The 15449-nt window shown below is 38.4% G+C and overlaps 1 protein-coding gene across 1 annotated transcript; it reads right to left on the minus strand.

The window, feature by feature from the left end:
• Positions 1-4844: 4844 nt before the first annotated feature.
• Positions 4845-8806, minus strand: LOC110917469 (eukaryotic translation initiation factor 4G). The gene is made up of 8 exons (XM_022162015.2): positions 8528-8806; positions 8301-8425; positions 8093-8212; positions 7916-7989; positions 6026-7757; positions 5725-5992; positions 5417-5611; positions 4845-5321 (listed from the first exon to the last, which is right to left on the minus strand). The coding sequence occupies exons 1-8, from the start codon at positions 8680-8682 to the stop codon at positions 5000-5002; spliced, it is 2991 nt and encodes a 996-aa protein (XP_022017707.2). The 5' UTR covers positions 8683-8806; the 3' UTR covers positions 4845-4999.
• Positions 8807-15449: the final 6643 nt, after the last annotated feature.

The raw sequence follows: 15449 nt of genomic DNA on the forward strand, positions 1-15449 counted from the left end.
GTTTCTTTACGTTTTGACTCTGTCGCAACGCGCGACGGGTAAAAGTAATATTATGTTACGTCTTACACCTCATGAGTCACGACTTTGGTCCTTTAACTTTGCAAAACTCTCATGTTTAACCAATATGTTTTCTTTTGTCATTTGGTGTTTTTTTTTCTTTTATAAAAGCTCTAATTAATCTCTTTTGATTACTCATGTCGGTTTTTCCTTTACACACGTTTTATGGTTTTTTTTTGTACTTTTCCTATGTGTGAGTCAGCTCACATATGATACGTTATGATTGTACAATATAAATATAAATTTAATTTACTTTACCTTTTGATTTAACCGCAACGGGTTAATTGAGTTAAATCAAATACCTGGAAACACATGTTTTCATATGATTAGCGCATAACATAACGCTTGAACTAATCAATTTGATTTTGCAACGGGCCCGCGACGCATCGCGCGCGGAGCATATTACTAGTTTTTTCTTAAATTGTCGAGTAATTGTTTATACTAATATGGTTTGATCCAAATTCAAAACTATTTATATTGTTTCTAGGCAAACTATTTATGGATCTTGTTATTATTTTTGTTATTTGCTTTCAACCGATAACGGACGTAAGCAGTGCCCGCTTTTAGGTAAGTGAAATGAAGATGTTGCTTTGGGCCATCAATTCTAAAAGGCCACACTTTTGAGAAAAAAAAAAAATTAAATGAAAGTGTAATTCAGATTGCATACTATGTATTGTAGCTTTTTGTTGCTATTTTTTAATTTAATTCTTGATTAGCCATTCAAAGTATATATAATCAAGTTGCATGTAATTATACGAATGCCATGCTTTATCGTTCTTGAACACTTTGATGTTTTTCGGTAGATTTTGTGCAAATTGTTTCACTTAAAACGTTTGAAATTTGTAGTGTTTAGGATAATAAAATTTGAGAAGCCCTCCATTTTTCGAGTTTGTATTAGGCCTCCACAAAGGTTGAGCCAACCTTGGATGTAAGCTTATGGAAGGGTGAGCATATGTCCACCGTACAAGTCATTCTCTTTATATTAAATTTCAATTTTTGTGTTTTTTTTTCATTTTAACTATTGATTTAACGGGATTTAATTGAAAAAGACTGCTTTGATATCACTACTAGAAAACTACATTTTTTCCTACAAAAGTTTCCTATAAATTTCCCACAACTCATTTTTTTTTTTACAATTTTCCTACAATTATTTGACAAAAAAAAGAAAAACAAAAAAAAAAACCCAAAAATTTTCCACAAATTTCCTACAAATTTGCCACACAATAAGCATTTGTAGCAAATTCGTCACAAAATTTATAACATTTTCGACAAATTTCCGACAAAAACTATAAAATTTGTATATTATTTGTAACTACAACAAAATAAATAATTTGAAAAATATAAAATATTAAATTTGTCGGAAATTTGTACCAAATTTACACCAGTTGCTACAAATTTCCTACAAAAAAAGTTATTTTATTTGTTATTTATCAATTTTAGGAAAAAAAAGAAAATTTTAAAAAATAAATTGATAAGTTTGTCGGGAATTTTGTAGCAAATTTACAGCAGTTGCTACAAATTTCCTTTAAAAAGGCTATTATTTAACAATTTAAGAAGAAAACATAATTTTGAAAAATAAAATATTAGATTTGTCGGAAATTTGTAGCAAATTGACATCAGTTGTAGGAATCTGTTATTTTGTCACAAATCTGTCGCAAAAAATTGTAGGAATTTTGTCGCAAATCTTAATTTTTAAGTTGTAGGAAATTTGTAGCTACATTAAAAATATATTTTTTATATGTAGGAAATTTGTCGCAAACTGTTTTGATAACTTTGTAGGAAATTTGTTGGAAACAGTTAGTTTTGTAGATAATTCGTAGCAAATTGTTTAGAGAAAATTTATAAATTTGTAGGAAACTTGTGGAAAGTTTTATGATTTGTAGGAATTTTTGTCGCAAGAAAGTTTTATAATTTGTAGGAATTTTGTCGCAGAAAAATTTTATAATTTGAAGGAATTTTGTCGCAAGAACGTTTTATAATTTGTAGGAATTTTGTCGGGAAAATAAAAAAATATGAATATTTTTTTTAATAATGTTATTAATTTTAAAAATAAAATATCATAAAATAATATACAAAAAAAGGCAAAAACGTGGAAGAATTGTCGAAATTTTGCAAGAAGAGCGATTTGTCAGTATTTTGTAGCAAATTTTGCGACGAGAGATTTTGTAGGAATTTTGTAGCAGATTTTGTCGTATTTTTGTAGCTAATCCGGTTACCCACAAGTTTATTTCCTATGAATTTTTTTTGTAGGAAATTTGTGGGTAAGGCCAATTTCAGACAAATTTGCTACAAATTTGGTTGTCATAAACTTGACAATTTTCTAGTAGTGTATGTAGCTTTATTATCCAAAATCTTGGCTAAAGAATTATTATTGAAATACTCGATCTGTCTCCCTTGCAAATCATAATCTAAACCTAAAACACCTAGAGGACAAATTTTAATCGAGGTATTCACGAACTATGTTATTTTATCATCATTTTTATTTGTTTTTTGTCTGACCTATCTTTAGCCAACCCATATCTTGTCCCCTTACAAAAAAAAAAAAAAAAAAACTGTATTCGTCACCGCTTTCAACTAAAATATTCAAGTGAAAGGATCTAACTAACCATGTCCATGATGGTGGAGGAAATTAAGGAAAGCTCTTTCTGGTGGGTGAGGAAAAGGTTTGAGGGTTTGAGCTTTGGCTAGTTTCCTTTGTTCCTGTTCTTTTTTTGTTGTTCTTGCTTGGCTGTATGAGTTTCTTAGCTTGCTAAGGGTCCTTTTTGGTGTTGGTTTTAATAAAATGTCTTCATGGCTGGCAAAAAAAACTATGGGTCTGTTTGATATGGGGTAATGAAATGGACAGGGGAATGGAATGAACGAGGTAATGGAATGGATGTGGTAATGGAATTGATCATTACCATTCCATGTCTTGTTTGGTTACCATGTGAGAATGGAATGAACCATTACTTTTTGCTGTTTGGTATGCGAGAAAAGACGAAGGAATAAAATCGGATGACGATAGTTAATGATGTGCGGCGATGGTGGGTGGTGATAGGTGGCATTTGTAGTGGCGGCGGTGGTGGTGGGTGGAGACGGCAGCGATTGGAGACGGCGACGGGTGGTGACAGCGGTGGTGGTGGTGGGTGACGGCGGAGGTGGGTGGCGGCGGTGGTCAGAGGTGGTAGCGGTGGCGACGGTGGTGGCAGGTGGTGGCGGTGGGTGGTGGTGGTCTATAGCGATGGCGGAGGTGGGTGTCGACGGCGGCGGTGATCGGAGGTGGCAGCGATGATTGAAGGTGGGTGGTGGTGGTGATCGAAGGTGACAACGGCGATGATGGATGGCGGCGACGGCGGTGGCGGGGATGGAGGTGGGTGGAGACAACGACGGTGGCGGGTGACGGCGGTGGCGGGTGATGGCGGCGGTTGACAGTGCTGGTGGGTGGTGGCAACGGTAGTGGGTTGTGGTGTTGTTAATGAAGGGTAAAGAGGGAATGGAATGGAAAAAAAAAAAAACAGGGGGATGGATGGAATGATTTTGAGGGAATGGAATGCATTTTGGAATGGGCGATTCCATTCCATCGACCAACCAAACACTCTTTTTTTTCATTCCCTCTCAATATTCCATTTCATTCCACCTCCTATTCCTATATACCAAACACTATCTATTTAATTTTTTTTCGTCTTTTTTAATTAATATATTCGAATATGCACACCTAATTACAAGAATAAAGGTGGGATGGTATCTTTCGAAGAAAAAGGAAAATGGGTTGGTATACAATTTTTAAGTTATATTATCATAAAGTCAATTTAAAAAATGAAAAAGAAAACGTATAGTTTGATTATTTAATTCGAACAATAGATTGTATGTAATTCATCAGTAGTTTACTAAAAGAACAATACTGCTAATTTCAATGAAATTATATAAACTATTCTATGTAATTAATTTTAAATATGTAGAAGAGTTAAATGTTATTTTAGTCTCTGTGGTTTGGGCTATTTTACCAGTTTAGTTCAAAGGTTTCATTTTTCGCATGTGGGTCCAAAAAGGTTTCACTGTTGCCATTTTAGTCCACTGGGTTAACTTTATCCATTTTTTATATTAACGAGAAGGGCAATTCGGCCATATAAAATGACTGAATTGCCCTTCTCGTTAACATAAAAAATGATGAATTTAATCCAGTGGACTAAAACGGTAACGGTGAAACCTTTTTGTACCACATGCGAAAAATGAAACCTTTAGATTAAACTGGTAAAATAACCCAAACCACAGGGACTAAAATGATATTTAACTCTATGTAGAATTACAAAAGAGTGGTTGTTGCATATTCAAATTTCTTACAAAAGGTGGCTGTTGCATATTCAAATTTCAAACTGAGAAACTTCCTTCCTTTTGTTTGCATAGTTATAACATTTACTATTTAAAGAATAATTCAAATTTCAAACTAACACATGGCTATGCATAAATGTTTAGCAAAATCAATAATTTCATCACATGATATGGTAATATTATATAACAAAAAATGAATAGTCAACTCATATAAGAAAACATTATAATATGACTTTTGAAAGTAGAAAATCAATAACTAAATACACACTTATTTACACCCTTTCCTGAACAATATAATCTTCTTCTCAAAAGTAGTACCTTATATTATCATGGACTTAAATTTCTTAGCAGTTAAGCAACTGGTGATGCCAAGAACGTGTTGGCACACTTGAAATTTGAATTTTAATAAATTAGTAAAGTAGAAAACTGCATTATATTTATAAATTTGATTTAATCGAGCGAAATTGGTTGACTAAATGGATGGATTAATGACACCAGCAAGTATAAGGATTATGCAGTTAAATCTTCTTTCCAGTTGATAAATTTAGAACAATGATGATATGTACCAACAGCTGTACTATTCAAACCCAATCTATCCTCCTAAAGATTAACACGAGCATCTTTACTTTACGATCTAAATAAACTTATCTAATCTTGATGTTTTTGGTGAACGGAAAACCTCTACGCGAAGGTTAGAAGCTGCACGCATTTCGTTTAGAAAGGGATCGCCTTTTTCTGATTTAATTATCTCAAGAACGACTCCAACAACCTCGGCTGCAAGACCCATTTCCACCAGCCGTCCTTGCTCTTCACCACCCGCGTATATCAAACGCCACACTTCTTTATAAGGGATCGCATTTTCTAAAAGTAATCTTGCAAGCATACGCCCAAGAAATTCTGCTGCTTTTGGTGCATCGTTCACTGCATCCTCCAATGTTGACAAAACCAACTCCAACCTGTTGGACAAACAAAAAACCGCAATATATTTAGTTATAACTTATAAGTCATCCAACCAATTCAAAATAGTGATTTATTATTAAAAAAAAATTACCCTCTAACAAGGGACTCTCGAGTAAGGATTCCTTCTTGAGATTTTGTAAGATTGACGAGAAGTTTAGCAAGTAAATCACGGTCCATATCTTTCCTCTCAAAAGAATCAGTCACCCAAATGGATATCATTGTTGGATGAAACCCGGGTGCATTCAGATCTTTGATGCACAAAGCAACCTCCTTTTCATCTCTAGCACTGAAAACAAAAACAAAAAATGTCTTTCATCAATATCCAGCCGATCAAAACAGTGTTGTAGAGGAAAAAAACTAAAGAAATCTGAATACAGAAAGTAGTATATGAGATGGTACCTGTAAAATTCTTTAATGGCCTCAATGGACATATCATGCAAGCGATCTTCAGACAAGATTTTATCTGAAGAATCACTTTGTGGGGAAGTAGACACACGAGCCCGTTCAGGTGGTAAAACTCGGTCAAACCCACCACGCTCTATACTCCTGGTGTCTTGGTTCCCATGGTTCATGTTGTTGTGTTGTTGTATATTGGGTCGGTCATAAGTTGGTCGAGGTGAGAACCTTTCAGGCGTGTATCTTGAAGCTAGATCATCACGTGATGGACCATGACCCCCTCTATCTTGTATCATGGAACCACCATAACCATTAGTAGGTTGACCCCTAACAGACATCCCTCTGGCTAGACCACCATGTGGCCCGAGGGTTATAGCCTCCTCATCGCCCATGGGTCTCAACGGAACCGGTAAAGTCCTATTCTCAAAAGAGTCAAATCTTGAATCTTGACTGCCATAACCACGAAAACCACCACCCATTTGAGGGTTGGGAGATAAAACACCTGCTGACCCTCTTGGTCCAAAGTCCATGGGTTGACCCCCTCTCCTAAGTGACGGGTTAGAATTAGGCCCACGGGCCAGTCTGCTGGATTGGGCCTGGCGTTCTTGAGCAGCATCCCGGTGCACCTCTTCGATCTTTTTTGGACCTTCAACCTTCCTTCTGTGTTGCCATTTGTTCTTTCTAAGGTCAATTGCGTCTTTCAACATGAACCTAACTCGAGAAGAAAGTGCCATATTATTTGATAGCTGAAACATCATATCAAAATAAGCATCCATGTGTGCTTTAGCTTTTGGGTGATCAATCATCTCCCCGATTGTACTCATTAACTTGCACAACGCCTCTATATCTTCCTCGTCAGGGTTAGCATTCTTCTGATTAAAACTCAACAATTTCATTATGCATTCATGCATGATTCTTTCTGTTAGCATTCTTTTCTTGTATAATTCACCGATAAATCTTATATTACCCAACATACGTCTACGTGCCTTTACTCGTTTTTCTTCTCGTTCTTCTTCCGTCTGCTTAATCTCACCTTCTACATCAGTTCTATTCGCTTCTTCTTCTTCTCTCTCTCCTCTTTCAAATTCCTCCTGACATTTATTCAATAATAACCTCTTGAAAGTAATCTTCTCGTTGTCGTCAACCAAACCAGGCAACTCTACGGCTAAATGAGAACAAAAGTTGGCATACATTTCAACAAACGTCGGTTCCATTAAAGCCTTATCAAATATTTGACCAATCACACCAGACAGAGTATTCACATTGTCAATATTGACTTGTTTGACTTGATCAAACAGTTTCTCAAAGTTTTGTGGTGTCAACTTGTTTAGAATACTTTTCAATCGTCTTTGTTTCGCCTGTTCCTCATCTGTTACTTTACCAACTTCATACTTCCTTTCGGCTTTATGCATCATCGGAGTGTGAGGCGACGACATTAACCCCTTTTGATGACCAGTAGCCCGTTGCCACCTCTTTGACACAGAGTTATTACGTTGCAACTGTGGGACTGGTGGCTGACCGCGTGGGGTCCTCATCACACCATGGTTCCCTCTTGAAGGGTAGCCCATCTCAAGTCTTGAGTCCCATCCTGGACCCATGGGTCCTCCTGACCCTCTATTCCATTTGTCATCAAGACCAACGTTACTTGGTTGACGGTTTAGCCGTGACCCCACTACTGACCTATCACCACCACCTCTACCCGGGCTAGGGTATGGTTCATGAGCAATATCGACACCCGTTACTACCAACACTGCAGTTATATCATGTGTAATCTTAAAACCTTTTGGAAGATCGGTACAGTGATCAGAGAATGTCAGTAGGAAGTCTCTGGAATACTTTTTAGGAAGTCCCTGGAATACTTTCTGAGCATGAGCTGCAAAAGGCCCAGAAGGTGAAGAAAGCGCGTCTTTTTTCTCTTTTGAGACTGGACGGGCCTCACCTGGCTGTTCAACAGGCCCCGGATCTTTCCTTGGTAAGTGTTGTTTTGGAACATCTGAATTTTGGGAAGATGCAGCCTTTAAGGAATCAATATGAGCCTGCAAAATAATAAGCTATTTAAAGAACAAATTAAAATGGGTAAAAAGTGTTTATGGGTCACTTTGACCTGTCACCCGACCCGCCCATCCTACCACCTCTAATATCTAGATTAACACAATTCAAAAGAGTGTTGTTTAGACATAGCGATGATAAATACCTGCATTCCGTTGATAACACCAGGACTTATTGACCCAAACTGAAGAGGAAAAACCTTGGAAGCATCTGCGGGACCTAAGCACAAAAAAAGCATCAAAATATGTCCTCTTAAAGCAACACAGACTAAATTCCAGATTGAATAATATTATTTAACTCCAAAAAATAACAAACTCATTACCCTTAACAGGCGTAGAAGAACCAGAACCGAGTGGAGCCTTGGGCAGGCCCGGTGTGGTTTTCTGGACCGATGCATCAGCCGGCTTCACAACACCACCAGTAGATGAAGCATCAGGTGTCCCTACAATAATATATAAACCAACAACATACATAAGCTCCACAAAAACTTCATAACTCTATAATCACCGAAATACAAACTGCAAACATACCTCTTAATGGCGGTTGAACATGTGCACCATTCAGTGGAGCTCTACCACCACTAGAAGAAGAACTTGAAGGTCCCAAATTCGCATTCGAATATCCTCCTTGTGCATAACTAACCACTTTCTTAAAGCTATTAATTAAAACAAAATACAAATGTATATTAGAAAACAGTGAAGTAAATAAAAAAAAAAAGCCCTGACTCAGATAAAAACAAGCACCAACTTTATCTCACCTTTTGCCGGAATAATACGCAGAGGATGAAGGACCAGTGGTACCACCGCCACGACCACCACGACCACCACCGCCACCTGAAAAGTTAGCGGATCTACCGGAACTTCTGTAGTGTGGTGGCTCGTTTTTGTCGCCTCTTGATTGATTAACGGACATGTATCCAATTCAAATTCTCACGAGAAACACAATCTTGATTGATTAACTAACAAATTTATGTATAATCACTCGTATCTGTAGGATCAAATAATAGAGTAATTTAATTATAAGTATGCAACAATTCAGAAAGCAAAGGCAAAGGCGTGTGCGTTACGTTTGATGAAACTGAAAGTATAATACTTAGGAATGTAATGTAGTGTGAAGATATATAGTTTTCAGGAGAATATCCGGGCGAATGGGTCGGTAGTAAGTTCGTAAACGTGGTGTGTAAGTTACCAAATATACATATTTTATCAATTATCAATATCAATGATTAAAAAAGACTAATGTCGGTTCATGTGCATAGTTGCCTTTTGTTTGGTGACTTGAACCCACCAACTTCCTCTACTCAACCTAGGTGTTTAAAAAATTTTGATTTTGCCAATGGATCACCACCCTATTGATTACCTTCTGTGATGTGTTAGTTTATTTTATTTATTTATTATTTTTTTAACAAGCAATTTTTACACCAATTCGTTTTTTTACGGACCTCAAGAGTAGTAATACCTTACCATCACGACCTAATTTAGAGGTGCTAAACAGGTCGTGTTAACGGGTTGGCGGGTTCAACCCGACCCGAACCCGAAAATTTTAGACGAACCCGAACCCGAAAATCATTTCATAGATATGAACCCGAACCTGACCCGAATATTGACAGGCTGACCCGAACCAGACCCGTTCAACCTGAATATTTTTATTTTTTTTCAGCAAATTAAATATTAAAATTAACATCTACTAAAAAAAACACAAATTAGATAATAAAATTATATTAAAATCATAAAATCTTATGCCAATTTCTATATTTAAGTTATAAGTATAGCATAAAATACACACCAAATTTAATTTATAACATAAAACATATTGTAAAAAATATAATATTATAGAAATGGGTTAAACGGGTTAACACGCCAACCCGACCGGGTTGATCCGAACCTGACCTGTTTAGCTAAACGGGTTGTCGGATTCAACCTGAAACTGACCCGAACCCGTTTAGACTAAACCCAAACCCGCGAATTTCGTGTTAGGTTCGTGTCGTGTCAGAAATTCACACCCCTACGGCCTATACTTGATGTCCTTTTAAATAGTACATAGGTACTTGAAGTGTATCTTTGGCAGGATCGTCTGCTAACGGATCCAGGATATATTATTTGGTGGGCGATTGACGGGTTTAATCAAAACTCTAACAGGGGAGGATCAAAATTTTTGCTTACAAAATACAGTGACCCCCTCCCCACCCTTACCCCCATTGGGGCCATCCCCAAAAATTCTCAAAAATTTGATGGCTCGATGCGAGTAGGAAAAATTGGTCCAAAAATATAGTTTTTTAAAACAAAAATATGTATAAAAAAATATATGTATATATATACACACAGTTTTTTTAAACCTGTCTCACATGGAGAGTGAGCACTGTGTAGTCGCTCAACCCGACCTTCCTCCAGGGCCACTCGAACGGTTGGTGTTATACGTTAAGATAAAAAGTTAGATGTTGAGTTGAATCATCCAATGTGTTATGTTGTAAGAGGCATATATGTAGCCGAGATAAGATACAAAGCATGTCGCCTTTGTCCCGTATACAGTGAATATAGTATATGCGACATGCATTATAATTAAGTTGTTTTCAAAATGTAGTCATTTTTGGAAAGAATTGGTTAATGTGTTCAGATGCTTAAGACTACATGTTGTCGTACCGCTAGCAGCTTGGCGCGAGCCACGTTGGCACGCAAGTGGTCGCGAACGCCGCAACATGCCGGCGCTAGCGCGATGAGCCAAAGCAAGGCTAGTAACGGGAGAGAATATGACCATTGGCTTTGGGATTGTATGTTATAGCTGTTAGGCTTTAATAAAAAAATCGAAATTAATTTTTAAAAACTATAAATACGCTTTCAAACTGTAACACCTCGAATTTTTGTGTCCAATGATGTGTTAACACGTGTCATTTGTTACACGTGGCATTGATAATAAATAAAGGACTAATTTTGACAAACCTTGAAAGTATATAAATTCGAGGGTTATAAATGTCAACAAGGGTAAATATACTGTATAGTAACCCTAAATAATGCTTGTACCTTCAAACGAATAAATCATAGATCGTACGGAGGCGAAACGCGGAAGAAAGTGAGAGATTACGAACTACAGGGGTTAACTGTGTCAACATGTTTAATTATACCTTTGAGTGACCCTTTAACGTTCCCAAGGCTTCGTAACAGTATTATACACTCACTAGAAAATAATGTATAAACTCCGCGAAGTTCCGTCTTAAAACGAGAGAGTTATACTCGAATTCGTATGAGAAGGGTTAAAAGCGTCAACAGTGAAAGTTAAGGCTTTCCAAATAATTAATAAACTGGCCGGGGACTTAATAAATACGGGTAAATAACACGAGGCCCCTATCGGTAAATAACCGAGGACCAAACCGCAAAGTTACCCCTTCAAACCCGAAAGGTCAGGTAAATCATTACGAAAGATTTCGTTATTAATTACCGGATTCTGATAATCATTACAAAAGATTTAAAATTTCTGGAAATCTGACCTCTCGCGACCCGCGTTGTGTTATGGGATAAGTTGAGGCGGGCCGCGAGCCACCTCAATTACGTGTCTGATTTCTTAAACTCAGGCGACCCGCGTTAAAGTGCATGGGAATGTCCATGCGGGTCGCGTAAAGTGCCCAGATGCAGAAAGTTGTAGTTTCTTGCCTTTTGGAGCTTGTGAACGATCATACACATAATTAATGGAGCATGGGCGCCCCCTACTCGACCCATACACCTCTGGGACACCTACCCATCATCTCTGGACTGTTGTAGGTGTTTGTAATGATCATAGATGCTTGGCATTGGCTATAAATAGCCACATTATGCACATAACATTCACAACACCAAAAACACACATCTCTGGTCATTGCAAGAGCCCTCAAGTCCTTTTCTCTGCTCTATAATCAGCTCTCAACTTCTGTAAGGGATCTAACCCTTTGTGGTTTCACATTTCCTTAGTAAATGGCTAAGAACCAAACCGTCGTAAATACGGTTTGACTTTAAAATAACTCAGTGATGGTTCAGTCTTATGACGAATAAAAAGTGGTTATGAGTTGGTATTTATGTGGGTAATAAACCTCTAAAAGGGTTCCCCCTGATCACCACTCTAACCATGTCAAATATCGAGTCAAACGTGCGGTTAAAAAGTCAACAGAAAGCTATTTTAGCGATTTATGCATAATCTGTAAAGTATATGTTATGAAACCTGTTTTGACACTTATAAAACATGATATTAAGTATATAAACTTGTTTGCGCTCGTTTGAATCGATCATTTGCTATATTGACCCGGTTCGGAGCCGAATGTCGCAAAAGTTTGACTTTTGCTTTGACTTCAGTTCTGACCCGTTTTAGTGAGGTATAGATATACCTTAGGACTCTCTTGGAACCAGGTCACATGTTGGAATAAACCTCTGTGATCGGTTCATGAGTTATCCGAGTCTTTTGCGCATTTCCGTCATTCGCCTAAAAGTTGACCGTAACGGCCTTTCGAAAATAAAACGAGTATTTCGGACACGTGAACGGACCATAACCTTGCTTAGTAAATTATAAGCATGTCCGTAAAGTTTCACGTCAATCCGAGGTCTAGAATGGGAGATATGCTAATTAGCGCAAATTAAAGTAAATTTTAGTAATTAACGGCGCAATTAGCATAACGCTCATCTAACCCAAGATTTCGTCACAAAAACTTTTACCCACTGTATTAAAATAATATTTTGGGAATTTTGAAGATTTTTAATAATTTTTACCTCGCTCATAACCTGCGGTTATGGCTACGGTTCGGTAAATACCGAATATGCCCTTTTCGGCCAAAACATGAGTTCTACGAGGTCTTTTGACCCGATTCCAGTTGCTACTGGTTTTAAATAATAAATAAAGTATTTGAAGCTTTATAAGCTGTTCGGGAAACTCAGATTTCCTGTAGAACTCGAAAAGCTCTTTAAAAGTCTTTAAAATGACCGAAAAGCCCCTACGGGGCATAATATTAACTTAAACTCGTTACGGGCGTCACGGGAGGTATCCTACTGATACCACAACCCATTTAAGGCATATTGACTTAGGAAATAAGCGTACGACTCTCATGGTTAACCGTTTCGCCTATTGCGCGCACGGTTCGGCTTATGAAACTAGTTTTCATAAATTAGCCGATACGGGTCAAATAATATAATTTGAACCCCAAATTCCAGAGTGTGAACCCTAAACCCATTTAAAACAAGTCTCTGAACTTGTTGGGTCAGAATCACACTCCATTCTCGGTTTTCGCTTTTCGCGCGATTAAACCATATCTATATATATCGGAACCAACCGGTCTAGGCTACGGCCATTATAAAGACTCGTTAGGATTCTAAGAGGTTAATTAAAACCTTCGTTCCAGATTAGGAGCCCCAGTAAAAGCTATCGGTGATTTAATCCAAATTAAGGAAATATACTTGCAAAGGTAAATACTTTAACTTATTTCCCCTATATGGGCTTGGGTTACGGTATATTAATACCGCTTGATTGAGCATTATATTCTTCCATCGCTTAGGTGGTTAATTAAATAATATGATCGGCTCATTTAAACAGTTTTGTTTCTTAAAAGCCTTTGGGGGGTTTAATGACCGTTGTCCCGGATATCCTTGGCATCATTTTACGAAATGGCCACGACCATCGACATCCCGGTGTAGGCGTAAACCCGGTATAAAGTGTCGACATTAAATTAAAAGACGTAGCCGTTGGTTTTTATACTACGGTTTTACGCAATGTGGTGTGTCTATAAATCTTTAACCCGGCACGACCCGGGCTACTGAACGCATAAAAGAACATGTAAAACGTTCACAAGATTTTATTATAATTTTCCCAAGTTATAAAAGAGTTTGTGCCTTGTGCATTCAAATCAATTTTAATAAACATTTTCAAATGTGTCAGTTGAATGTATTTACCAGTGTAAACTGACGTATTTTCCCCAAAAAGATTAAGTGAAGGTACTATGCGAAATTGGCTGGTATTAGCTGCCTAAGCATCACGAATAGTCTCGCAAACTCGATGCCGTATCTGAATGAACAATATTTATTTATTTTGATCCGCTGTGGATACATTCGACTTCTGTAATACATTTGATATTACAATCAGAGGTTGAAGTTTATATATTTATCTTAAGCTTCCGCTGTGCATTATATAATTGTGTGGTTTGACTATATTGTTGCCAACATCGTCACGGTAATCCCCCACCGGGCCCACCGGTGAGACACGTGGAAATCGGGGTGTGACAGGTTGGTATCAGAGCCAACATTGAGTGAATTAAACACTATCCTATTGTGTTTAATCTCAATGACACAATTGCACATACTTAAGTCTAGACAATAACTTAGGACAAATTCGGATTAATACTCCTTTTTGTCTTTATTTTCAATTCGATTTTTAATAAGTTTTGGAGCAGGAAAATGCCACCTGTTATATTCCGAGGAAGAGGAAGAGGAAGAAGAGGCAGAGGAGATATCGTGACACATCACGATAACGAAGCTGGACCATCAGGTACAAGACATCCTTCGATGACACGGAGCGAAGAGCCACAAAGACGAAGAGATCTTTACGAACCCGCGAGGCATTCCACTTCGCACAGCTCGACGCCATCTTATCGGCACTCCTTTGGACCGAATTCAGAGAATGATCCCAATAACCCACAACCTTCCTTCATACCTCTACAACGTTCGGTATCGACCCGGAATTATGACGACCCTACTCCATACTACATAGGTCAGTTTAATCCGGCTGACTACATACAGGAACCTTCGGGTTTTGTTCCATTAGGGCCACAAGATCATTTCTCCGAGGACCATATGGATGAAGATACTGATCCAACTGAACCTGCGCGTGGTACGCCCACGCATCCGATAGAAGTCTCTGATGGGTCATCCTTCCATGGCACACCCTATCAGGGACCAGACAGTTTCCAAGCGTTATTTGACCGACATGAGTGGTACTACACGCCACCTCACCAGACATCTCAACAACCGCGACATCCACAGGATCCCTCTGAGGATTCACGCTTTGAGGCAGTTACGCCACCACCTCCGCCACCGGCACAACCAGTAATACCTGATCCGCCAAGGCGTAGGAGGACAAATGCTCGTATGTCTACACGAGGAGGAGGGGGTATCCACTTCAGCACTCCTCGACATTCTAGTAGTAGCCACTATTCGCCACTACGAGAAGAAGGACCTTCAAGTCCTATACAGGAGGCGAACTCCGCACCAGCTGCACAAAATTCGCCACCATTTGGGTATGACCAACCCATACCTGCTTACACGGGTCCAACGGCTTACAACCCGTTCGAACCGTCACAAGCACAATACAACTACGGCTATGAGCGCGACCCATATGTGGTGTCGGCAAGATATAATGCGCGCTACCCTGACGGAGCACATGGAAACATGGGACCACCGGACTACTCAGCTCATGGGTATCCAATCCCTCCCAGACCTCCAGTTCCGCAACAAGCGCCACAACCACGATTTTCTCCTCCTGAACAGGAAGAGATACTCCATCGACTAGATCGTGTGGAGAGAGAGTTCGAAGAAGAGAAAAAGAGCCACCGAGGATTTCTCAAGGGCTTAGCGAATCTACTAAAGGGCAAAAAGAAGAAACGTGACCACTAGCCTTAATAGTTGTACTAATGTAATTTCTACTTTGAAATAAAGTCCCTGCGTGGACACTTATCG

Source organism: Helianthus annuus, chromosome 16, assembly GCF_002127325.2.
Source record: "Helianthus annuus cultivar XRQ/B chromosome 16, HanXRQr2.0-SUNRISE, whole genome shotgun sequence".
Lineage (NCBI taxonomy): Eukaryota > Viridiplantae > Streptophyta > Magnoliopsida > Asterales > Asteraceae > Helianthus > Helianthus annuus.